Source organism: Peromyscus leucopus, chromosome 5 (assembly GCF_004664715.2).
Source record: "Peromyscus leucopus breed LL Stock chromosome 5, UCI_PerLeu_2.1, whole genome shotgun sequence".
In the NCBI taxonomy this organism is placed as follows: Eukaryota; Metazoa; Chordata; class Mammalia; order Rodentia; family Cricetidae; genus Peromyscus; species Peromyscus leucopus.
Genome location: NC_051067.1, coordinates 106990023 through 107013174, shown reverse-complemented (window position 1 = coordinate 107013174; position 23152 = coordinate 106990023). Strand labels below are relative to the sequence as shown.

At 53.0% G+C, this 23152-nt stretch overlaps 4 protein-coding genes across 9 annotated transcripts; 1 reads left to right on the top strand and 3 right to left on the bottom strand.

Annotated features, from left to right (window-relative positions):
• Nucleotides 1-239: 239 nt before the first annotated feature.
• Nucleotides 240-4074, bottom strand: Nol3 (nucleolar protein 3). Of its 4 annotated transcripts, none has more exons than XM_028854342.2 (4): nt 3850-4074; nt 979-1404; nt 487-831; nt 240-396 (listed from the first exon to the last, which is right to left on the bottom strand). In XM_028854342.2, exons 2-4 carry the CDS (start codon nt 1271-1273, stop codon nt 389-391), a joined length of 648 nt encoding a protein of 215 aa, XP_028710175.1. In that variant the 5' UTR covers nt 1274-1404; nt 3850-4074; the 3' UTR covers nt 240-388. The 4 variants fall into 4 exon arrangements, with proteins under 4 accessions (XP_028710175.1, XP_028710176.1, XP_028710174.1 ...); XM_028854343.2 differs by having other exon boundaries at nt 979-1280; XM_028854341.2 differs by having other exon boundaries at nt 3875-4074.
• Nucleotides 4075-4622: 548 nt separating this feature from the next.
• Nucleotides 4623-10872, bottom strand: Hsf4 (heat shock transcription factor 4). 3 transcript variants are annotated; one of them, XM_028854349.2, is made up of 13 exons: nt 10276-10872; nt 9645-9753; nt 9403-9530; nt 9174-9298; nt 8861-8936; nt 8599-8663; nt 8042-8144; nt 7676-7800; nt 7330-7557; nt 5843-5948; nt 5678-5743; nt 5473-5542; nt 4623-4942 (listed from the first exon to the last, which is right to left on the bottom strand). In XM_028854349.2, the coding sequence occupies exons 1-13, from the start codon at nt 10396-10398 to the stop codon at nt 4857-4859; spliced, it is 1410 nt and encodes a 469-aa protein (XP_028710182.1). In that variant the 5' UTR covers nt 10399-10872; the 3' UTR covers nt 4623-4856. The 3 variants fall into 3 exon arrangements, with proteins under 3 accessions (XP_028710182.1, XP_028710183.1, XP_028710185.1); XM_028854350.2 differs by having other exon boundaries at nt 8861-8932; nt 9233-9298; XM_028854352.2 differs by lacking the exon at nt 10276-10872 and adding an exon at nt 10132-10269.
• A 95-nt stretch (nt 10873-10967) lies between these two features.
• Nucleotides 10968-16693, bottom strand: Fbxl8 (F-box and leucine rich repeat protein 8). The gene is made up of 3 exons (XM_028854354.2): nt 16612-16693; nt 13513-13707; nt 10968-12288 (listed from the first exon to the last, which is right to left on the bottom strand). The coding sequence occupies exons 2-3, from the start codon at nt 13662-13664 to the stop codon at nt 11316-11318; spliced, it is 1125 nt and encodes a 374-aa protein (XP_028710187.1). The 5' UTR covers nt 13665-13707; nt 16612-16693; the 3' UTR covers nt 10968-11315.
• A 19-nt stretch (nt 16694-16712) lies between these two features.
• Nucleotides 16713-22217, top strand: Tradd (TNFRSF1A associated via death domain). Its single transcript, XM_028854355.2, has 5 exons — nt 16713-16811; nt 20013-20171; nt 20752-21029; nt 21111-21303; nt 21448-22217. The coding sequence occupies exons 2-5, from the start codon at nt 20021-20023 to the stop codon at nt 21756-21758; spliced, it is 933 nt and encodes a 310-aa protein (XP_028710188.1). The 5' UTR covers nt 16713-16811; nt 20013-20020; the 3' UTR covers nt 21759-22217.
• The last annotated feature ends 935 nt before the right edge of the window (nt 22218-23152 follow it).

The window sequence follows — 23152 nt, the reverse complement described above, 5'->3', positions numbered from 1 at the left end:
GAAGTAGGACTGTTGTCTCCACAGGCTCCCAGCTGGCTCCTGAAGTGAAAAAGAGCGTGGTGTGTGTGTGTGTGGGGGGGTGTCAGGTCCCATTGGGGCCTGGATCTGAGACCTCCAGACACATGGTTTGGGCTATTTTGGGGGTGGAATGAGGTTGTAGGGGTGGGGTGTTTCACACAAGCCTGCTCAGGTCAGTGGGATTCAAACCCACACCTACCCTCAGTTCCTGAGCAAAGAGCCAGAGTTGTGGAGAGTCAGGTCCAGGCTAACCCTCCCAAGTTTATTCATTTTGCAGAAAATGGAGTCTTGGTGCATTGGGTCAAGCTCTGGCAGGTTCCCAGGTCTTATCCAGCTTGGATAGGATTTGTACAGGTCAGGATTCTGGCCTTCAGGAATCTAGAGACGAAGAGGACGATGGTCAGTGGAATGGGTACCAGCCCTCATTACAACCTCTAACAAGCCTATAAGCAAGGGTTTAGGTACAACCTTCAGACTCATCTTCTTGGAAGTCAGGCTCCGGCTCCGGCTCCGGCTCCGGCTCCGGCTCCGGCTCTTGTTCTAGTTCAGGCTCTTGTTCTAGTTCAGGCTCTGGTTCCGGTTCCGGTTCCGGTTCCGTTTGTTGTTCCAGGTCTGGTTCATCCCCTTCTGAGGCTTCAACTTCTAGTTCTGGCTCCTCTGGAGTTCCAGATTGCACTGCCTCAGAGCCCTCAGGGCCTCCGACCTCCTCTTGCTCTGAAGCTCTGGGCAGTCCAGGACATGTGGTCCCTGAACTGGGTGCCTCAGGCGTCCAGTGGCCTGAGCATGGAGGGTCATAGCTGCGGTCCCGGTAGCCTGGGGAGGAAGTGGAATACTTGAGGCTCAATTCACCCCTCTGTGGTTAGTGACCTCCACACTCTCTGGCCTCCACTTACCCTTAGTTTTGCCTCACCCCAAGCCACGCCCCCGATCTCAACAAGGCTCCACCCTCTTGGTGCTCACCAGGCCCCACGTGCTGCCAATCCCAGGCGGGGTCTGGCGAACGCATGGTGTGCTGGGCACAGCGCAGTAGCTCCTGGCAGGCTGCCTCGCCCTTGCTCTGCACCAACAGCAGCAGGCGGCGCACCCTGCGCTCTGCATCAGGCATCGCATCCAAGGCTTCATACTCAGGCCCGGTGAGCACGCCCCGGGCCACCAGCGCGTCCAGCAGCAGCCCAGAGTCAGCCTGCAACGTATCTACCAGCCGTTTCCGTTCCCGGTCAATGGTCTCCGATGGCCGCTCCTGCACGTTGCCCATGTTTGGGCTATATCAAAGAGAAGGGGAGAAATGGGGGGAGGGGCGGCTGGTGTTCCCACACACTGACCTCTCCCAGGAGTGATCTAAGTTCACCTCAGCATCAGAGTCTGGATGGTTCTTCAGCGGAAGACCTGGAGGCCAGGGCACAGAACTCACCCTCCAGCTTCTTGGCTGCTGCTGTCCTGACTCCTCAGGTTCCTGTTCTAGTCTCTACCTGTCAGCTGATTGCTGCTCACTGCAGCTAGGACGTCCCTCCTAAGCCCCAGCCACCTGCCGAGCTGGCCACCAGTTGAGACCCAGTTAATCCAACTGAATTATTTTTTCTAAACCCAATTCCTTACCTAAACTGACAGAAAACCCTAGGATTGGTTCATACCCCCTCTCTGAACCCCAGCAGCAAATCCTGGATCAGGGCAGCCTGCCTGATCTCTCATACAATCTGGTCTGCATCCGAAGCCTAAAGTGTGGAGGCATGCACGCTCCATTCACCTAACCCCAAGGGGCAGGCATTCCAGAACCTTGCCCTTCACTCATCACCACACTGCAATGTCAACATGGTCTGTGGCTCTTCTGGGTCCTTACTAAGCAGGAGAATTGAGTTCTGAATTTTGACAGACCTCCTGGCATCCAGGACCGACTTGTTTTCCTGATGGCCTGGCAGTGACTCACAGTCATCTCTTACTTGACCTTGAAACACCCAAGACCCAGCTCTTAAAAACCGTTAAGGAACGCTTACCAAATTTTTAGTTTCCTCTCCGTGGATTATCCCCATTTTGAGAGGCTGCCTCTACCGAACTGGGTGCAAATTAATCTACTCTGCTCATCTCTCTTATCAACCGAGGACTACTGCTCACTTGGGTTGGGTGGCCTGACCCAGCCAGCAAGGACCCTGGCATTAAGGAAAAAGGAAACCTGGCTGTTCCTTTGTTCCTTTTGCCTCAGCTTTGTCCATACAGCATCCTTCTAGGTCTCTTCCACCCTAAATGCCCCTGTTCTACCTTCTTTCCTAGGTCATTGGAACACACACACACACACACACACACACACACACACACAACCATGCCTCCCAGGTCTCAGGACTCTCTCACTGTACTGTTCCTGGTCACTTCACGCCTCATATCTAAGTGTCAGCCCTCCCCCAGGGCCACTAAGCACAGACCAGGGACATTTCTTCCCACTGTCTCCCCTCTTCACGCCCTCTCTGTGCCAGAGGCCCTATAGTCACACTGCATCAGCTTCTGCCCTTAAGCCCACCATCAGCACTTTGCCTCCTGGAACAATGAGTGCCTCGGAGTACCTCACCCATGCCCACACCTCCCCTCTCTCCCCTCCCCTCCCCCCAACACAGTGACTTTGACAACTCTGGGCTAGCGTTTATTGTTCCAGTTCTGTGGGTGAAGAGACAGGCTCAGAGAAACCCAGTAAAAACTGGAATCTGACTTGGCCTACCTTAAACTATAATGTCTCTTGCCTGGTTGAATGCCAGGCCTATCCTCCGTCCCCACTACCCATCAAAGAGTCTAAGCTACCTGGTCCGACTATTTTAATTCCCTCCCTTCCAAATCTAGGCTCTTTGCCATTTCCATCCACCATTCAGTCCTGCAAGAACTAACTATGCTCCTGGCACTTCAGCTTTTGCGGATGCTGTTGCCTGGGATTCTCCTCTCTCCCCTCTACTCAATGGATCTAGCCCTCAAGACAAATGCTCCCATGTCTACCCCAATTCTTGGGAATTCAAAGGTAGCTAGCTCCTTTTGTGTGCCATGGTCCTCATTACTGTGTTTTCAGGGATCACTAAACTCTGTGTTCAGGACCTCTGCTCCCCTCAATGAGGCTTCCAAAGACTGTCTCCCATCACTGGTTACAAGGAAGGGGGTGAGGCCTGCACCCATTCTGGCCAGACTTTGAGGCTGTATTGGCCTTCTCTTTCTCCCTCCCTGTACCCCAAGTTATTTTTATGTTAGCTGGCTCCCCAGTAACTTAAGTATTACCTTTAGTCTTGTCTGGGAAGCAGAGACCTTAGCTGTTTTAGACCCCAGCTGATCTATCTATCTCTATCTCTATCTATCTATCTATCTATCTATCTATCTATCTATCTCTATCTGTCATTATCTATCTATCTATCTATCTATCTATCTAATCATCTATCTGTCACCTATCTATGTATCTATCTATCTATCATCTATCTTTTTTTCGAGACAAGCTTTCACTATTTGTAGCCCTGGCTGTCCTGGAACTGGCTCTGTAGACCAAGTTGGCCTGGAACTCAGAGATCCGCCTGCCTCTACCTCCCAAGTGTTGGCATTAAAGGCCACCACCCCCCAGGCTAGACCCTAGCTGATTTGGGGCCTTCCTTTGAGGTTAGCACAGTTCTAAGGTGAGCTGGTTATGCCCTGGCCAGTGCATCAAAGGGCAAGCCTAAATGTTATTTTGAGCCCCAGGTGACCTGGTTTGGTCTGGGACCCCCAGCTTGCTGGCTGGCTGGGGTTTGTTGGGAAACTAGGGTAGAACCTGCAGGAGCCGGTCGCGCATGCGCAACCGCAAGGGTCCCCCTCACCAGTCCCAAAGCTTCAGACCTGCGGGAGGGCGGGGCCCACAGACCTTGGAGCTCCGCTGCTGGTGGTGCGGCACGGTAATTCTGCCCAATCTGTTTCCTTTCCCTCCCTGCTGGGTGGAGTCCGGCTTGTGGTCCGGAGCGTTTCGGACGGCCCCACTCCAGAGTTGAGCTTCACCGGGGCAGATGACAGTGCAGAAAGGGCCGAGCAAGCGGGGTGGGGACGCGAACAGCAGCTGCCAAGGGGGCGGGGCGGCCAGGGCTGCCGGGAATGGGCGGGGGGAGGGGCACGCTTCTCTGGCTCTGCGAACTCGGACGCTGGACGCGGTGGCCACGCGCTGGCAGGGGAGGACACATAGTCGGTTTTCCTCCCCCGCCCCAGAGCACCCGGGTTTGAGTCAGGGGGTCAGTTCAGCTCTTCAGCCCACTCCGGGCCTTCTGATTGCTAGGTGCTTTTAATTTGTCCTACGATTCCTCCCTCTGCCTGTCACTGATAAGTTTAGAGAAGGGAACTGACTTGCCCAGAGTCAGAGACACGTGTATGGAGGAGTTGGATGTGGCGCAGAAACGCCTGCTTCTCGGAGGTTACAGTGGCTGGCATCTCATTGCCAGTGGGAGAGTTGGGCACTGACTCTCCAGGTACCACCATTCTCCAGGTAGGGGCTTCCATGAAAGTCCAAGCGTCTGGACGTTTCTAAGTCCAAGCATCCGGACACTTATATGAACGCAAAGTCGTCGCCCACCCATGACTCTAGTGATCTTTGTTTGATAGAAAAAAAGGAGAGACCAGAAACAGAGTTTGGGGAATGCAGTTTATGTTGCAGGACTCGCTAGGGTAGTGGAGAGAGGCTGCGCATAACGGGGGCTTCGTTCACCTCCCCCCAGGGGACGCCAGGAAGCCTAAGGGGGTGTGTGCTGCGTGCCGGTTCCTTAGCCAGGCTTTTTCAGAGGGGTGCGGGCTTCAGGGGGAGGAAGGACTGGCTCCAGGGTCTAAGTAGGAGGCACTGCTTTCAGGGGTATTGTAAAGGGTCAAAGCCCCAGGCACGGACAGGCTGTACCCTCCAAATCCGCGGGAACGTCCAGCAGGAGTGGGGTTCCCAGGGTGTGGTCTTTCCCTAGGAGGAGTAGGCGGTGCTTAGGAGAGCCCTCCTGCAGTTAGGATGTAACATTACACACACATGCACATGCACACGCACCCTTGAAAGCCAGGGTCTTGCTGCATAGCCCAGGCTGGCCTCGAGCTCATCTTCCTGCTTCAGACCCCTAAGTGCTGGGATTACAAGCATGCACTACCATATCTAGCTTAAAACATCATTCCTGCTGGGCTGTGGTGGGGGAGGCAGAGTCAGGCGGATCTCTGTGAGTTCAAGGCCAGCGTGAGATCCAGGACAGACACCAAAACTACACAGAGAAACCCTGTCTCGAAAAACCAAAATAAATAAATAAATAAATAAATGGAAAGAAAAATATATCATTCCTGACCTTACTCCTCTCACACAATGATGATAGTATGGGTGACTCCAGAAGACTCTACGGGGCAGCCTGAATTCAGGGTCATCCCTCCCCAACCTAAGCTGCCCAGCCCACCCGATCATGGTAATTCAGATCGTGGTGGTTTCTGCCCAGGAGTCCCCACCACCATTACCTACACCTGAAGAATTCAGCTCCTTGACAGTCAGCTCAGCCTCGCCCCTCTCTTGAGACAAGGGCTGCATCTGCATGGGAGAACCCCAGGAAGCAGCTCAGAGGGGAGCCCAGGAGGTGAGGAAGAGAGCTGGGGAACCCCCGCCCCCGGGGGGGGCAATTCTCCAGCCATGAGCCAAACCAACCTTCAGCCACGCCTTTCTTACCAGAGACAAGTCCATGTCCAAGTCCATCAGGGTCCATTCTCGTCCTTGCAGGTTAGGGCCCAGCACCTGGGAAGAGCTCGGGTAAGTGGTGCCCTCACAGGCTGCACAGACAGACAGCCCAACTGCCTGTGTCTCGTGCCCTGCTCCAGGCGAAGAGATACTCACATCCGTGGGTGCTATGGACTCCACGGTTTCAGGGGGAGGCCGAAACAGCATTGGGGGCAGCAGACTCTCGGGGCTCCGGTTACCCCGCTCCAGGCCCAGAGTTCCCCTGTGCACAAAAAACACTATTGGTCTATAATACCCACCTCCTGGTCGCTCCTATGGAACTTGCACCCTCAGGTTTAAGTTGCCCCAACAACTAGAACATGCTAAGAGACAATACTTTCTTTCAATCCCCTCCCTAAAAAAGAAGATTTTCCCCCCTTTTAAATTTTGTGGGAGTGAGACATCCTCTTGTTATGTAGCCCTGGCTGGCCTCAAACTTACAGCAATCCTCTTGCCTCAACCTCCTGGGTGCTAAAGGAGTATCTTTGCTGTTGTTTGAGAAAGGGTCTCGGGTAGCTTAGGCCGTCCATGAACTTTGACTAGCTAAGTATGACCTTGAACTCCTGACCCTTCTGCCACCACCTCCTCCATAGTTCGGGCATTACAACAGCGCGTGGGGGGGGTATGTCACCATGCCCAGCTTCTAATAGGTCACCTTGATTTGCTTTTGCTTCCTACCTAAGACCCGAGGTCTTGGGAGAGGTCCCCTTCCTATATAAGTGTAAATACAAGTAAAGGTTTTCTATTTGGTTTTTGTTGTGGATGCACGGGTGTTCCAGTCTTGGAGTTAGAATTTAGGTCTTGAGCATGTTAGGCACATACTCCACCACTAAGCTATGTCTCCAGCCCAGCCACCCTTTCCCTTTTATTTCTATTTTTTATTTATTTATGTGATTTTTGGAAACAGGGTTTCTCTGTGTAACAGCTCTGTAGACCAGGCTAGCCTCGAACTCACAGAGATCCGCCTGCCTCTGCCTCTTGAGTGCTGGGATTAAAGGTGTGCGCCACCACCACCTGGCAGATTTATTTTATTTATTGTGTGTATTATGTGTCTTGGGGGTGGGGCATGTGTAGAGGTCAGAGGGGACAGTTTGTGGAGTGATTCTCTCCTTCCACTTTACATGGGTTTTAGGGGTTGAACTCAGGTCAAGGGGCTTTTGTGGCAAGTGCTCCACCTGCCGAGCCATCCTGCCAGATCTTCCTTTTATATTTAGACAGAGTCTCACTAAGTCACCAACATTGGTCTTGAGTTCCCACTGTAGCCCAGGCAGACCTTGAACTTATGATACTCCTGCCTCAGTTTCCCAAGTAGTTGGGTTGACACCCCTGTGCCACTAAGACCAGCTACCATTGATTGTTAAGCTCCTGTGAATTATAATCATCCTAGTGAACTAATTTCAGGGTGCTTAGCGACTTGATGAGGAGTTTTCATTTTCTAAATAATTTTGATGCTCTTTGGAGCGTACTCTGAGAAATCAGGTCAGGGTCATGAGAGTCTGATGCCCAGTGCCCTCCCTTAGCCACCACAGGACAGACAAAGCAGACTCTTCTTTGGCCAGTACATGTGGCTCTATCTCTCACGCATCAACAGTGGCTCTGCTCACCTGTCAGGTACCTCCCTGGGGCCCCTTGGTTCAGGCTGTTGCACACTCCTGGGCCCCTCAGGGCTGTAGCTCCCTTTCCCTTCCAGGATGGCCTGCACCACAGCCACAGGCAGCGGTGGGGGCGCTGTCACGCAGAAGTCACACTCGTTTGGGGCCAGGGCCAGCCCGGCCTCGCCATCCCCCCCTGGGCTGGCCGGCTCTTCTTTGAGCGGCGCCAGACCCTTCACCCTGCACCAGAGAAAAGCTTCAACCAGACCCTGACACCGACCTCTTCCCACCCCCACAGGCTTCTGGGCTCTGGGCTCTTTCCCATAGGGTCCCCAGAAGGCAGCCCCGTCCTCCTTACCTCCTGCCACCAATGGAGGGAGAAAGCCTGTGTCCTTCCGGAGACGGAGCGTCTTCTGGGATGTCAGAGATGATGGGCCCTCTGGCCCTGTGAGGGCTGAGGCCCAAGGTACTCTCTGGAAGGGGCTGCAAGAAGAAGGCTTGGCCTAGCCTTTGGCCTCTAGCTATAGAAACAGCCCAACAAGCACCCACCTGAACCAGGACTGAGGGTCAGGGTTTGAAAAGGAATCTATCTATGCTGGGGAGCCTAGGTCTGGTTGGTAGAATGGTGGCGTCCATCTTTTAGGGGGGAAATGGGGAGAAGAAGCAGGCTCCTCACAATCCTCCCTATGCCCTAGGAAGAGGAGGAGGAGGAAACACCACCTACCGACTGGATAAAGTAGGGGTCCTGGAAGAGGGCACCAGATAGGGGGCAGGCATTGAATCTGGCAGGTGCTGGGCATGAGCTCCCCTCATCTAGCATCAGGGACCTGTGCAGGGTGGGCAGGTTAGGCCTCCATGCCCCTCAGCCTGCACCTCCCTCCCCCCTCTCTCCCTCCCTCAGGCCCCAGCAGCCAAGTCAGCAGAGCTGAGGCCTGTTTCCAGGGCATCAGTCACATGCTGGAGTGGAAGGGGTTCCCTGAGAGATGGGGGCCCTTTGGGGGTTGAGAGGGGAGGGAGAGAGCTTAGTTTGAGCCCCAAGCTAGGGGTGCCTACTTTGGGCATAGGAATTTGAGGGTAATTACAGCCCTGGAATGGAAGAGAGGGGAGGGGGGTGTGAAGTGGAGGTGATGAGTGATGGAGTTGGGGGTAAGCGGTAGGGGGAGTCCCGGATGGAGGCAGGAATAAAGATTCCTGGCGAAGTCTCTGGAGGGGGTCCCTCACAAGGGAGGGACTCCTGGCAGTGGGGATGTGGGTGTGAGCACTGCACGCTTTGGGACTCACAGCTTTCTCTTGGTTCCTGTACTGCTGGGACCTGTCTGAAGCGGCCCAAACAGGCACTGGATTAGCTGAAAAGAAAGGGTTAATTCATACTTTAGGCCAGGCCCCTCACCTTAGAAAGGCGATTTCTGGCGGGTCTGAGGGACAGGGGTGGAGGTATAGGGTGCCCAGGAGTGGGGAGGAGGAGAGGTAGGGGTAGGTGAACACCTTGCCGATGACCCAGGAGTGGGGAAGAGGAGGAGGAGAGGTAGGGGTAGGTGAACACCTTGCCGATGACCCGGTGCTGCTGGCTGTGGCTCTGCCGCAAGGTCACCACCTCTCGCCACAAGATCTCATTCTGCCTGGGGGGAAGGGGTGGGGAGATGCTGAGGCGCCCCAGTTTGCTCAGGCACCCCAAGCCCCCACAGAGTGGAGAGGTCACCAGCAGAAGGGACCTGTATCCTACGAGGCTAAAGTTCCAGAGCCGAACCCATGGTCTGGATGGAGGCTCTAGCCTAAGAGTGGAAGGAGCTGCCCAGAGCCCCGCGGTGCCGGGATTCGATCACCCATAACTCCACCCTTCCTTCCCTGTCCCGCACTGCCTGAGTTCCTGCAGCCGGGCCTCGGTGCTCTCTTGTACTCCCCTCAAAGCTTGCACCTCTCCCAGCAGTCGGCCCAGGTCTTCAGGACGCCATCGGCTGTCATCACCTCGCAGGGCAGGTACCTGTAGGGAGGAGGCATCATCCCGGACAGGGTCACATAAAACCGAGCCAGAAGTACCAACACTGGTGTTTTCCCATTTTTTTTTTTTTTTTCAGTTTGTCCCACCTTGCGGCGGACGCGCTCCAGTAGCTGCTCTCGGCCTCGCACGAAGCTTGGGTGCTGGAATTCAACGTGGTCACGCTCTGGCCTGAGCAGGCCACCTTGCTCAATGCTCACCACCTTCCGAAAACCGTCTGGGGAACGGTGCGGGGTCGGGGTCGGGGGGGGGGCGGGGGCATGAGTGTGAGCCGCTCCATCCTCTGCACCAAGTAACCCCAACCCGCTCCCCGCCTGGCAGAGGGACTCACACATGTTGAGTTGGCGAACAAAGCTCGCCATGTTGCTGTGCTTGAAATACTGGGGCAGTACTTCCTTGGCGAAGCGGCTCTGATCACTTACGAGGAAGCTGGTCCCGCTCTACCAAGAACGAAGGACGCCCACCGGGTGCAGACCAGACTAGGTGAGTGGCGGCCACCCACTGCTGAGCCACACTCACTCACTCTGGGGTCCAGGTTTGCACCTCACTGGGAGGTGGGACTTAACCAGGTCAGAACCATAGGAGGCCTACTCTGCCATAACCACAAGTAATCCCTACCCCGAGCCAGACCCAGACTCGGTTCTCAGAAAGAACTAGCACGTCCCAGACTCACTATGTGACCCTGAGCCAGAGGTAGAGCCAGCCCTTCCCTTCCCTTGGCCTGTTTTCTCATCAGTCGATGAAGTAAATAAAGAGAGAATTACTTAGGTCCCTTGGGCTCTAGGACCCTTACTCCTCCTCATCCTTATCTCACCTACCCCTTCCACCGTGATCCACTCTGGACAGCTGAACCGAGGTACTCACAGCCCAGTCCCAGGCGGGGGCTGGGTAGACATGGGTGTTCACAGACATTGGAGGGACCCCGGGGACCACTGAGGGAGTTGAGGGGCCCCAGCCCTCACCGGGCTCCATCGGATGAGGTGGTCTGTGCCTGGGTCGCCCACCAGCGCCCATAGCTTGCCGAGGAAGGCAGGTACCGGGCTGGGGCCTGGCTCCGTGGGCAGCGCAGCTGGCGCTTCCTGCATGGCGCAGTCTCGGCCGGGCTCAGCGTTCCAGCCCGGCCGCTGCGGGCTTGTCAAAGCCGCGAAAGTGCTGCGTTTGCCGCCCGCCCCGCCCTACTCCGCCCCTGGGCGCCGGGTCAGGCGGGGGCCGCGTGCGAACCCTAGAGGCGGGGCTCGGACAGCGGCCCAGCCACCCGCAGAGAGAAAGGGCTGACTGCAACGTAGGTGTGTGGGCATGAGGAGGGGAACCCAGGTTCGAGTCTCATCCTTCTCAAGTCCCTCTCTTTCTGGGTTGATTGGGAGAAATCATCTGTGGGCTAGAAGTCCTAGAAGTTCATCTGTGGACATAGTGAAGCCTAGGTAAGGGAGGGCGGACAGAAAGAGTGCTGGGTGCTGCTGGCCCTCCCCTGACTATCGGAACGCCAGGGAATTGGTCATCCCTGGGATACAGAGTGCACCGATCCCGACCCAGCAAAGTCACAGCACAAAAGCCCCTGAGATCTCCGTTCTTGCACTTCTAGCCGTTCTGCTTGCTCGTCCAGCCTTTGTGAATTTCCTGCCCTCCCCTTCAGAGCTGACTCGAGATCACAGGACGCAGGAATACTAAAGGATTTATTTACTTCACACTCACCCTTGACTTTTGGCTTGTATTTGTGCCTGCCCTCCCCCAGCTCTGGGCCTCCGAGCCTCGCAGCTGGCGCAGAGTGAACAGAGGGGAGGGAGAGCCTAGAATGGGCAGAGACACCGAGGTTGAGAAGGCCCCGTGAATCTATGGAGCCTGGATCTGGTCTGGATGTCCTCATAGGCCACAATTCCCGAGAAGCATCATAGTCAACGGACTACTAAGGACAGGGCTAGCCGCTGGCAAGTGCCTGCGCAACTTGCTCAGGCCTTTCAGTGGCTTCGGGTCTGCGCGGTCCCGGAGTGGTGAGATTGCCCAATCACCGCACCAGCGTGGGCCGCCAGGGATGCGGCTCACGCTTTAGTTTGAGCGTGTAGCTGCGCAGGCGCGGACAGTGCGCGCGGAAGGCGTCCAGTACCGAGGGTCTCACCACGCAGAAGCAGTGTATCTCCCTCAAGGCCGCGCAGCGCGCCGCCAGCTCCTCCAGAGCGGTGTGCAGCTCGGTGGAAGCGGACGCGCGCACCTCGAGGGCGCGCAAAGTTTCGGCGTAGTGGCGCGCTGCGAAGCGCACTGGCCCTACCGTGTCACCCGAGAGGTTGAGACGCAGCACAGCCACTGGTACTGCAGGTTGCAGGACACGCGTTACGGCCTCGTCTGGAAGCGCGGGCTCCAGTTCCAGCTCCACCTCCAGCCCAGGGTGGCGGCAACTCAATGCCGCCCAGGCTTCATCAGGCAGGAGGGGCGCACGAGCATCTTCGGGGCACGCGCACCGCAGTGCCAGGAGTGCAAAAGGGGCGCGATGTGGCGCGGCCAGCATTTCCAGCGCGGCACGCGACAGACTGGCCAGGTGCAGTCCAAGGGCGCGTAGGTGCGGGCAGGCCTCCAAAAGCTTGAGCACAGAGCTGGGCTGCACATTGTCCACCAGTGCATGGTTGTCCAGGAAAAGACTGCGGAGCTCGGGACAGTCACGTGCAGCCTGAAGCACCAGTGAGTCGTCCAGCGTGTAGGGCAAGCGGCGCAGGTCGAGATGGTGCAGTTGGTGAGCGGTTCTGCAGACTGCATGCACAGCGCTCAGGATGTCGCCGCCGGCATCGAAAAGTGGCTTCTCTCCGCGGCATTCCAAGCGTAGGCCTCGAAGTCCTGGGGCTCGGCCTGCCAGAGCAGTCAGTAGCTCAGTGGCCGCACGGCGGCTGGGCTTCTTTGATGGCTCATATTCCAGCCTTAGGTTGTGAATATGGTCCAGGCAGGCGGACAGATAGGGTGGCAACAAGTCTTCCAGCTCACAGTCACAACTTGTGTTAGAGCGACACAGAAAGGAATTAGCGGTATCACCATGAATAGAGGAAGAAACTTTTTAAAAAACAAATTAATGTATTGATTTTTTGGTGTATAGTTGTTTTGCTTGCATGTATGTCTGTGCACCCCAGGTGTGCCTGGTGTTTGAGGAGGTCAGAAGACGTCGCTGGATCCTCTAGGACTGGAATTACAGCCGGTTATGACTGCTGTGTGGGAGCTGGGAATCGAATCCAGGTCTTGTGGAAAAGCAGCTAGTGCTCTTAACTGAGGAGCCATCTCTATGTGCCCTCACTTTGGGTTCCACCGGCCCTCCCTATTTTCTGTGATGGGAACTTCCATTCTGTTTATTTGCTTGTTTATTTTAATTTTTTAAGGTCTTTTCCCCCTGAACTTATTTATTATGTATACAGTATTCTGCCTGAATTTATGACTATGCCAGAAGAGGGCGCCAGATCTCATTACAGATGGCTGTGAGCCACCATGTGGTTGCTGGGAATTGAACTCAGGACCTCTGGAAGAGCTGCCAGTGCTCTTAACCTCTGAGCCATCTCTCCAGCCCCCTTATTTTGATTTTTTTTTTTCAAGACGGGGTTTCTCTGTAGTTTTGGAGCCTATCTTGGAACATGTTCCGTAGACCCATGCTGGCCTCGAACTCACAGAGATCCTCCTGCTTCTGCCTCCCGAGTGCTGGGATTAAAGGCCTGCGCCAACAATGCCTGGCTCTATTCTTTTAGAAGTCTTCAGAGGCTTCTGCCTCAGGTTGAACACCCACCCCCCCCAGCCCTGTGAAAAACCAATGTTTTTTTTTTATTTAAGGAACTAGGCTTGCTCATTAGTCTGTGGAAGTAGAGCAGGGCCTCCAGACTGCCAGATTCAAATTCTGCCTCTGCCACTTAGTTGAAGCCTCCAGGCCCAAGTGGCTTACGTCTCTAAGCCTCAGTTTCCTGCCTGTGCAAAGGAGATACTATCTACCTGCTACAGGAGCTTCTTATGAGGATTATATGAGTTAATTTATGTAAGGCACTTAGAACATTCCTTGGGGGTTGGGGTCAGAGCTTAGTGGTAGAATCCTTGCCTAGCAAGTGTGAGACCCTAGGTTCAATCCCCGGTCCTCAAGAAAACAAAACGAAACTACCCAGTACTAATTGGTGTATGGTAGGCGGCCAATGGGTTTGCGTGTTGTCAAGTCTGAAGACAGTGGTTGGCAGGCAGCAACTCACCTGACACTGGTATCGTGCCACACAGCACTGCCCGTGGCGGCCACAGCCCAGGCCCTGCAGACTCTGGCAGCCACCGCACGGTCCCTGAGAGGCAGTTCACGGAAGATGAGTGCCAACACTTCCTCCGGCAGTTTTTCTACGGGCTCCACCATGGTGTGGCTGGGGGACAGGGTCTGCTGCTCCCAGCAACTGGGCCTAGAGCGAAAGAGGAAGCCCTGGGCTCAGAAAGGCCGAAGGATTTCGGAACTGCCAACGCTTGGGAGATGCCAATAGCCTGGGAGATGCTATCCAAAACTTGCAGAAAATGTAGAGATCCCAGCCTGTGAGATGGCTCAGCAGATAAAGGCACTTGCCCTCAACACTGATGACCTGAGTTCTATCCCTGGGAATCAGTGGCAGAAAGAAGTGACTTCTGTAAGTTGTCCTCTGACCTCCACTGGCATGCATGTCCACCCTGGATGGAGCACTTCCAAACACATATGCACATGGGTAAATAAATAAATGATAGATTTAAAAAACAACAACAGGATGGGCCTGGAGAGATGGCTTAGCAGCTAAGAGAGCTGGCTGTTCTTCCAGAGGATCCAGGCTTGGCCCCAGCACCCACATGGTGGCTCACAACTGTCCTTAACTCCAGTTCCAGGGATGTGACACTTCTTCTAGCTTCTGTGGGCACCAGGCACACACACCCATACATACATGCAGACCAACACCCATACACATAAAAATGCAAATCTAAAAATGATTTTTTAATCATTTAAAGACTGAAGAGATCCAGGTGGCGGTGCGCACGCCTGTAATCCCAGCACTCAGGAGGCAGAGCCAGGCAGATCTCTGTGAGTTTGAGGCCAGTCTGGTCTACAGAGTGAGATCCTGAACAGGCACCAAAAGCTATACAGAGAAACCCTGTCTCAAAAAACAAAACAAAACAAAAAAACCAAAAAGAGATGGCTCATCAATTAAGAGCATTCATTGCCCTCATAGAAGGTGGGGATTTTGTAACTACAGTTCTAGGAATTCTAATACCCTCTTCTAGCCTCCACGGCACTGCACACTCATGTTACATAGACATACATGCAAACAATACACATTAAATAAATTAGTTAATTAAAAAAAGAAAATGCAGGGTTGGGGATTTAGCTCAGTGGTAGTGTGCTTGCCTAGCAAGCGTAAGGCCCTGGGTTCGGTCCTCAGCCCTGGGGAAAAAAAAAAGAAAATGCTAGCTGGGCTTGGTGCAGGCCTTTAATCTTGGCACTCAGGAGGTAGAGGCAGGTGTTCAAGGCCTCTGAGTTCAAGGCCAGCCTGGTCTACAGAGTGAGTTCCAGGACAGCCAGGACCTTTATACAGAAAAATCCTGTCTCAAAAAAAAACCCAAACAAAACAAACAAATAAATAAACGAAACAAAATAAACAAACAAACAAAAAAGAAAAGAAAACGCAGAGGTTTCTGTTCAGAATGTTATTAATTTTCCCCAAAGGGTTAAGGGTGTAGCTCAGTGCTTGTGAGACACACACACACACACACACACACACACACACACACACACTTCTTTCCCCTCTTGCCTCTCTTCTTTTTTCTTCTGTCTCATCTCTGATGTGTAGCCTGCCTGGTGTTGAAGGTGAGATACTCCAGCCTCAGTGGTTTGGTCTTCCTTCCTTCCTTCCTTCCTTCCTTCCTTCCTTCCTTCCTTCCTTCCTTCCTTCCTTCCTTCCTTCCTTCCTTCCTTCCTTCCTTCCTTCCTTCCTTCCTTTTGTTTTTCGAGACAGGGTCTCTCTGTGTAGTTTTGGTGCTTGTCCTGGATCTCGCTCGGTAGACCAGGCTGGCCTCAAACTCACAAAGATCCGCCTGGCTCTGCCTCCCAAGTGCTGGGATTAAAGGCGTGGGCCACCACTGCCCGGCCCCTTCTTTCATTTTTATTTTTTAAAGATTTATTTACTTATGTATACAGTGTTTTGCCTGCGTGTATACCTGCAGGCCAGAAGAGGGCACCAGATCTCATTACAGTTGGTTGTGAGCCACCATGTGGTTGCTGAGAATTGAACTCGACCTCTGGAAGAGCAGCCAGTGCTCTTAACACCTGAGCCATCTCTCCAACCAGCACCACCAACACCACCCCCATCACCTCCTCCTCCTCTTCTTCCTCCTTTTCCTCTTTTTCAAAAAGCCTTGGCTGGCCTGGAACTCACTATGTAGACCAGGCTGGCCTTGAACTCACAGAGATCCACTTGCCTCTGCTTTGGAGTGCTGTGACTAAGGGTATGTGCCGCCAAGCCCGGCTATCAACGGTTCTTTAAACTACTTTCTCATTTGTTCAACAAACTTTACTTGACTCCATCCGTTTTGATTTGAGGAATCGTGTCCTCAGCCGTTCCACTAGAAAGGGGCTGCTGTGTTTATCAGGCGTGTATTTAGTGGTGTTTTTTTTTTTTTTTTAGATCATTAGCCAATCAGGAAACGAGGCTCCTTCGTGCTGTCTCCACCCCCAGGAACTGACTTCCCGCATGCTTTCTGTGACAGACCTGTGGAAAAAAGCTTGCGGCTTTGGAGCCGGACTGCTCTGGCACCTTGAGGAGTTGTTGTTCAAGTTAGGACCCTGATCCTTGCGTAGCCCTGGCTAATTAAGGTTCGGCTGGAACTCCACAGACCCACTCAGCTTTTAGAAGGAGGATGGGGTTGTTGGAAGCTGTGAGTTCTTTTTGAAGCTGACAGTTTTGTTTCAAGGTGCTGAAGGTTTTTGTAAATGTTCATACCACTTGCCATTTAATTTCCCCATGTCTTCCAAGCGTATGGTTTCTCGTGGAATTTGCTCCAAGAATACTCTAGAGTTTCGTATACCCCGAGCCAGGCTTGTTCTGGAATCACGGTCCCCCATTTTAAGTGTTAAAGAGTAGCAGAGATTAGATCACCGAACTAGATTCCTAGGGGGCGCCAGAAAAATTCTCATCTCCAGGAAACACCCTCTCATTGAACCCCAAGAACTGAATTAAGTTTGGCAGCTCTCACTCTGGAGTCCTTCGGCCTCAAAAACCTCAAGCTGCTTAGGTCATGACTAGCGGGCAGTTCGTCCTGCCATGTAACCTTGGGTGTCGTTTTCTTACCTGCTCAGCGGACTAGGAGGACTTTGCCCGGAGGCAGGGGACTGGCCACGGAGGACAGCGGGGCAGGAAGGAGAGGCCCTGAGCGGAGAAGGCGGGACGCGCGGGCTGACCCGGCGGCTCGGGCTGGGGCGCCGCCCCTGCGTCTCCGCGCACACCCGGAAGCCGCGCGCAGCGGAGCCCCGCGAGTGTGTGGCCGCCAGGTTAGTGCGGAGAATGGGTGGGCTCCCATGGTGCAACCGGAGCAGAGAGCGATCCGGCTCCCGAGGGTGGGCACCGCGCCGGGGTGACACGCAGTTGCCGGCTAGCTAGTGGTGGGTGCCTGTTGGGCTGCTTCGGTGGGAGGCGCGAGGGTCTTTGGACCTTCACCTTCCTTGGTTTCTTGTCTTAAGTAAGTGGGTATCAACTAAATGGGTGTCAGGGCCCTGCAGGCGAGAGGATCTGGCTTCAGGGCTGGCCCGGAACGGTTCTGAGAGCCCCCTTTGTGCCTGAGCCACGGCGTGTGTGAACCTAGCTTGAAGGCGGGGTAGTGGGGAGTCTGGGAACCTCCCTCTGCTAAGTGGCGTACAGCGTAGCCAAGCGGGGGGCGTGCCCTGATGGTATGGGAATCTCAGACTTTCAGTTCTCTAGTGGGATGCTATGCTTGTCCACCCAGCCAGGAGTGGGGTTGCCTGGGGACCGTTACGGGTTAATGGGGGCATTTGTTATTGAGTTAGTATTGGTGTCCTAGGACCCAAGCCTAGAAGCCTCTCAGTGGGTGGTAGGCATTCGTGGAAGGACTCCTGGGAAGGATTTCTTTTTTTTCTTTTTTTCCTCTGTGTGTGTGTGTGTGTGTGTGTGTGTGTGTGTGTGTGTGTGTGTGAGAGAGAGAGAGAGAGAGAGAGAGAGAGAGAGAGAGAGAGAGAGAGAGAGAAAGAGAGAGAGAGAGATTGAGAGAGGGAGGGAGGGAGGGAGGGAGGGAGAGAGAGAGAGAGAGAGAGAGAGAGAGAGAGAGAGAGAGAGAGAGATTCTCTGTGTAACCCTAGCTGTCCTGGATCTCTCTCTGTAGACCAGACTGGCCTTGAAACTAAGAGATTCTCCTGCCTCTGCCTCCTGAATGCTGGATTAAAGACATGTCCCACTATGCCTCATCTCTTTTCTCTTAATACTAAAGAAACATGTCTATTGTATGCAAAATAGGAGATATTGCTAAATACAAAGAAAATTGAAATCAACCCCCCCCCAGTGAGAAACAATAACTTGCAGGCTGTTTTCATACATATACATGTATTATTATGTTTTCTATGAAGAGACTGATGGAGGGGTTTCAAAAATGTGTCCCCTAAATTGCCAACCAACTTATCATTTCTCTTGGCAAGGTTTGTATGATACCTTGCCCAGGACTTTCTTTTTTTAATTAATTAATTAATTTTTTTCTATTATCAGCTTGATACGGTACAAATTCTTATCCTAATAGTGAAATGTTTCACTGAGGCTTGCCCAGTAATTGAGTAAAACCAAAACTTTTTATAAGCCACAGTCATCCTAGGGTCCCTTCTGCTATATAGCCTCCAACCAGGGGCTTTCTTAACCTTGACCCTCATTAGAGGTTTAGAAGCAGGATTCTGACAGGTGATAGATGGAAGAGATCATGGCACCGAGGGGCTCTGTCTCTCTTGACAATTAGGGAATCTGTTTAGGAACACCTGAAGAAAACAAGGGACTTATAACAAAGTAGAATGATTTAGCTTACATAACTGAGCAGTCATGATGTGGATCTATGGTTAAGAGTGTATGACCTGCCAGGCGGTGGTGGCACACGTCTTTAAACGCAGCACTCAGGAGGCAGAGGTAAGCAGATCTCAGTGAGCTGAGGACAGCCTGGTCTACAGAGCGAGATCCAGGACAGCTAGGGCTACAAAGAGAAACCCTGTCTCAAAAAACAAACAAAACAAAACAAAAACAAGAGTGTATGTCCTGGAGGCTGGAGAGATGACTGAGGGGTTAAGAGCACCCCGAGGACTCTGGTTCAATTCCCAGCACCCACATGGCAGCTCACAACTGATTGCAACTTCAGTTCCGGGGGACCTGATACCTTCACACAGACATGCACGAAGGCAAAACACCAGTGTACATAAAAATAAATAAGTCTTTAAAAAAAAACCCTGTATGTCCTGCGATGCAATATAGAGCTAAACAGTCAAGAGCACTGGCTGCTCTTCCAGAGGACCCAGTTAGATGCCCATCACCCACACGATGGCTCACAACCATCTATCCCAGGAAATTGATACCCTTTTCTGGTCTCTATGAGCACCAGGTGTGCGTGTAGGCATACAAGCAGGCAAAACAATGAAAAAATAAGAGTGCATGTTCTGCCAGATATGGTAGCTTATGCCTTTAATTCCAGCACTTGGGAGGCAGAGGCAGGCAGATCTCTGTGAGGTGGAGGTCAATCTCATCTACATGGTGAGTTCCAGGCCAGGCAGGGCTACACAGAGGGATCCTGTCTCAAAAGAAAAAATAAATAAATAAAAAAGAAAGAAAAAGGAAAAGAAGAAAAGAAAAAAGTGTATGTTCTCATCGCTTGGCCTTGTTTCTTTCCATGTAGGCTCTCTCCTTCCCTCAGATAGGTTCTTTCTAAACAGTAGCCAAAGAGACCTATTCCTTCCCTCCAATTCAACCCCAAGGGTAGGGAAATTAATGCCACTTCCTTAGTGGTCCACTCGGGGATGCAGAGGTGAGTTTCTTTCTTTTTCTTTTTCTGTTTTTTTTTCTCTTCTTTTTTTTTTTTTTTTGAGACAGGGTTTCTCTATGTAGCTTTGGTGCCTGTCCTGGATCTCACTCTGTAGCCCAGGCTGGCCTCAAACTCACAGAGATCCGCCTGGGTCTGCCTCCCGCGTGCTGGGACTAAAGGTGTCTAGTTTGAGTCCTATATTGAGTTTTGACTGGCTCTTGATGAATGGTGAGTGGGATGTGTAGACTGGTCAGCCTTGCTTTTCACATCCAAACTTGGATCTAGGCAGTGAAAATTAAGTGAAGCCAGGTATAGTGGGAACATAGTGGTACTTTGCACCTGAAAGGGTTTTGGGAACTTACTGTTAAGCTGAAGGCAAAGCTAAGACATGAACCCAGTTGATCTCGAAGCATGGGCACGATCCAGAAGGAAGATGTCTTTTGTCAGCTTTGGTAAGAGGGACATACTGGCCTGGGGCCCACTGCAGGGCCCACTTCTCTTATTCTGTTACTGTGACCCTAGACTTCTTGTCACAAGTGGTGGAGGGACAATCCCGGGTTCAAGTCTGGGTCGGACTGTGGGCCAGACTGTGGGCAGAGCCAAAAGTTGGGACTTCTGTGGAAGGCCAGCGAGGCCACGTGAGACTGGATATTTGTTTCCAAGCCTGGAGACAAATTGTTTGCATTTCTAGGAGGCGAGATGGCAGCTGGGCAGAATGGGCATGAAGAGTGGGTAGGCAGCGCATACCTGTTTTTGGAGTCTTCGATGGACAAGGTGGTCCTGTCTGAAGCCTACACAGATCCCCAGAAGAAGGTGGCCATATACCAGGCCCTGCAGACTGCACTGTCAGGTGTGTGGCTGGACAGGTGGAGGACACACACTGTGGGACGTTGTGAGTGGGACTGGGTTTGGGGCCCCACGTCTTTGCCTCGGGGGCTCAGACACCTTGAAGAAAAAGGTTGTTTTGGTGTGGGGTTGGAAGAGGTATGAGGAGAGCGGGAGGACCCCGTCGCTGGCTCCCCCCACCCCTCCGCCCGGCTGTGTGAGGTCCGCAACCTTTGCTTCCTGCTCATATGTCCTTGAGTGTAGACATTTGTGCACTTGTCTGTGTCTATCTAGATATACATGTTTCTTTTCTAATGTCACCTTGCTGTAATCCATCCCCACTTCTGAGCAACCAGTTCACTCTTTGCTACTAATTGCACTTTTCTGTCTCCTTTTCCCCTCTCACTGCAATACTCTTTGCCCAATCCTTCCCCAGTGCCTATCCTTCCTGTTCCCCTTCCCCTTCTCAGGGCAGAGACCACAGGAAGCTGTAGCTGGTTGGGGTCGGGAGAATGGTCTGACTATAGGCTTAGCCTCCTGCTCTGGCTGCTTGGAGAGAAGTCCTGTTTGGGGACAGCAGGTGGCCTGACTGCTCGCCTCTGCAGAGAGTGCGGACAGCCCTGACGTACTGCAGATACTCAAGATCCATTGCAGCGACCCGCAGCTCATCGTGCAATTGCGTTTCTGCGGGCGCCTGCTGTGCGGCCGTTTCCTTCAAGCCTACCGCGAGGGGGCGCTGCGCGCCGCGCTGCAGAGGTGCATGGCCTCCGCACTTGCCCTGGAAGCCGTGCGGCTGCAATTGGAGTTGCATGCTGGCGCAGAGCAGCTGGACACTTGGCTGACCGACGAGGAGCGCTGTTTGAATTACATCTTAGCCCAGAAGGTGCTACCATCTGGAGTTAGGATGGGATGGGCGGGGATTTGCGGCCCAAAAGCAGCACTTACTGTGCACCCTCTTGCGCAGCCGGACCGGCTCCGGGACGAGGAACTCGCGGAACTGGAGAAGGAGCTGGGCAAGCTGACGTGCGACTGCACTGGCCAGGGTGGAACCATACAAGTTGACTCAGCCGCTTCTAAGTCCCTGGTTCCCTCTCCGGCCAAGGAGAAACCACTGCCGGCGGCCTGCCAAACTTTTCTGTTCCATGGTCAGCCCATAGGTGAGGTTCACCAGCAGAAGCGGGGTCACCAATAGGTTGATCTGGGCTGGAGCATGACTGGGCCCAGGGATCCGCGGGCAGGCGCGGGAGGGTGCTGGCTCTAGGGAACCGGTGCTCACCCACGTCTCCTCATTTTCTCGGCAGTGAACCGGCCACTGACTCTGCAAGACCAGCAGACGTTCGCTCGCTCAGTGGGCCTCAAATGGCGCAGGGTGGGGCGCTCGCTGCAGCGTAACTGTCGAGCACTGAGGGATCCTGCTCTCGACTCGCTGGCCTATGAGTACGAGCGAGATGGGCTATATGAGCAGGCCTTCCAGCTTCTGCGCCGCTTCATGCAAGCCGAGGGCCGCCGTGCCACGCTGCAGCGCCTGGTGGAGGCGCTGGAGGAGAACGAACTCACCAGTCTCGCAGAGGATCTGCTAGGCCAGGCGGAGCCGGATGGCCGCCTGGCCTAGGTCTGGTACTGTGGGGAGGGCGGTCAACCAGCAGTTGAGCCAGGGTTTGGACCCCACCGGTGGCTGTTGGGGTCTTTTTACTGCTGCTCTCGCTACTGCTGACCACTTTCCATCCACTGGACTGATGATCCACTTTGCTGAGCTGCTGGAGCGGAACTGACTGCCTTCCTCAAGAGCCAGGCAAGCACCACGGAACTTCAGGGGTACATCACTGAGGATTCTACCCCAGATTCTTTGATGGAGACAGTGTAGATATCTCTGTCTTCCCATCCTAAAAGAGAGGACTTCCTGGAAAAACTCACCAAGTACCTGGACCTTCTGAGGTCTAGATGTCTGTCATTCAAGATGCTGTAAATACGGTTGTGATCAGGATGCAAGAATCTTCCCTGCCCTTGGCTCATATTCAACGTGGGACCTAAGCACTTTGCAATGATAATAAAATGTAACCCTTTTACAGACTCATGGGAATACCGAGGTCTAGCCCAGGTTGGGGTCAGGCTCCTTCAAGGGATGAGTGAACCAGGTGGAGTAGGAAGAGGAGGGGCAGGGTTCTGGGTATATCAGGCTTAGTTGTGCCTTAAGGAAGGTGAGAAGGAGGGGTGTTAGGACAAGTTTAGCAGGGCTGGATGGGAAGAGGGGTTGCTTCCTGTCCTGTTAGTGGGGGTTGGGTGAACCATTGTATAGTATGGAGTTTTTTTTTTTTTTTTTTTTTTTTTTTTTTTTTTTAAAGACAGGGTTTCTCTGTGTAGTTTTGGTGCCTGTCCTGGCTCTTGCTCTGTAGACCAGGCTGGCCTTGAACTCACAGAGATCCACTTGGCTCTGGCTCTGAGTGCTGGGATTAAAGGTGTGCACCACCACTGCCCAGCTTTTTTTTTTTTTTTGACACCCTATCTTCTCGACTGTGATGGTTAAGTGATCATCTTTTAAGTATGGGTTTAAAACAGATATTACAATGAGCTTTAATTAGAAAAATTAAAATTTCAGTCAAGCAGTGGTGGTGCACACCTTTGCACCCAGCACTGGGGAGGAAGAGATAGGCAGATCTCTGAGTTTGAGGAGAGTTCCTGGACAGCCAGGGCTACATAGAGAAATCCTGTCTCAAAAAACAAACAAAAGGAAACAAATTAATATTTCAAATACATTATTAGGGAACTTTACAATTGGAAAGGGTTGCACAATTTTACAGACTAGTAAGTCCTAATTGAAATGATCAGGCCAATATAGTAAAACTGCATCTTTCCTATAAAAAGTATACATTCTTTTCTGTAGGGACTCCTCTGTATGCCAGGGACCTGATCTTACGATGATGTCATCGTCTCTGTGAATTTCCCCTTCCTGAGGAACACCTTCTTCCTCATTTTTCTTCTTCAATAATAATGCATTTCTTCATCTTG

Bases quoted from the DNA above. Each gene is read 5' to 3' on its own strand.
- Nol3 (XM_028854342.2), bottom strand. From the start codon at position 1,273: ATGGGCAACGTGCAGGAGCGGCCATCGGAGACCATTGACCGGGAACGG. The intron at 832-978 runs GTGAGCACCAAG...CTTCCTCCCCAG, and splicing joins TTGGCAGCACGTGGGGCCTG to GCTACCGGGACCGCAGCTAT.
- Hsf4 (XM_028854349.2), bottom strand. From the start codon at position 10,398: ATGCAGGAAGCGCCAGCTGCGCTGCCCACGGAGCCAGGCCCCAGCCCG. The intron at 8,664-8,860 runs GTGTTCACCTAC...CTTTCTTTTCAG, and splicing joins AGCACCGGGTCATCGGCAAG to CTAATCCAGTGCCTGTTTGG. The intron at 5,949-7,329 runs GTGAGCAGAGCC...TTTTGTGCACAG, and splicing joins CCCAGGGAGGTACCTGACAG to GGGAACTCTGGGCCTGGAGC.
- Fbxl8 (XM_028854354.2), bottom strand. From the start codon at position 13,664: ATGGTGGAGCCCGTAGAAAAACTGCCGGAGGAAGTGTTGGCACTCATC. The intron at 12,289-13,512 runs GTGAGTTGCTGC...CTCTAACACAAG, and splicing joins TGGCACGATACCAGTGTCAG to TTGTGACTGTGAGCTGGAAG.
- Tradd (XM_028854355.2), top strand. From the start codon at position 20,021: ATGGCAGCTGGGCAGAATGGGCATGAAGAGTGGGTAGGCAGCGCATAC. The intron at 21,030-21,110 runs GTGCTACCATCT...CCTCTTGCGCAG, and splicing joins ATTACATCTTAGCCCAGAAG to CCGGACCGGCTCCGGGACGA. The intron at 21,304-21,447 runs GTGAGGTTCACC...TTTTCTCGGCAG, and splicing joins GTTCCATGGTCAGCCCATAG to TGAACCGGCCACTGACTCTG.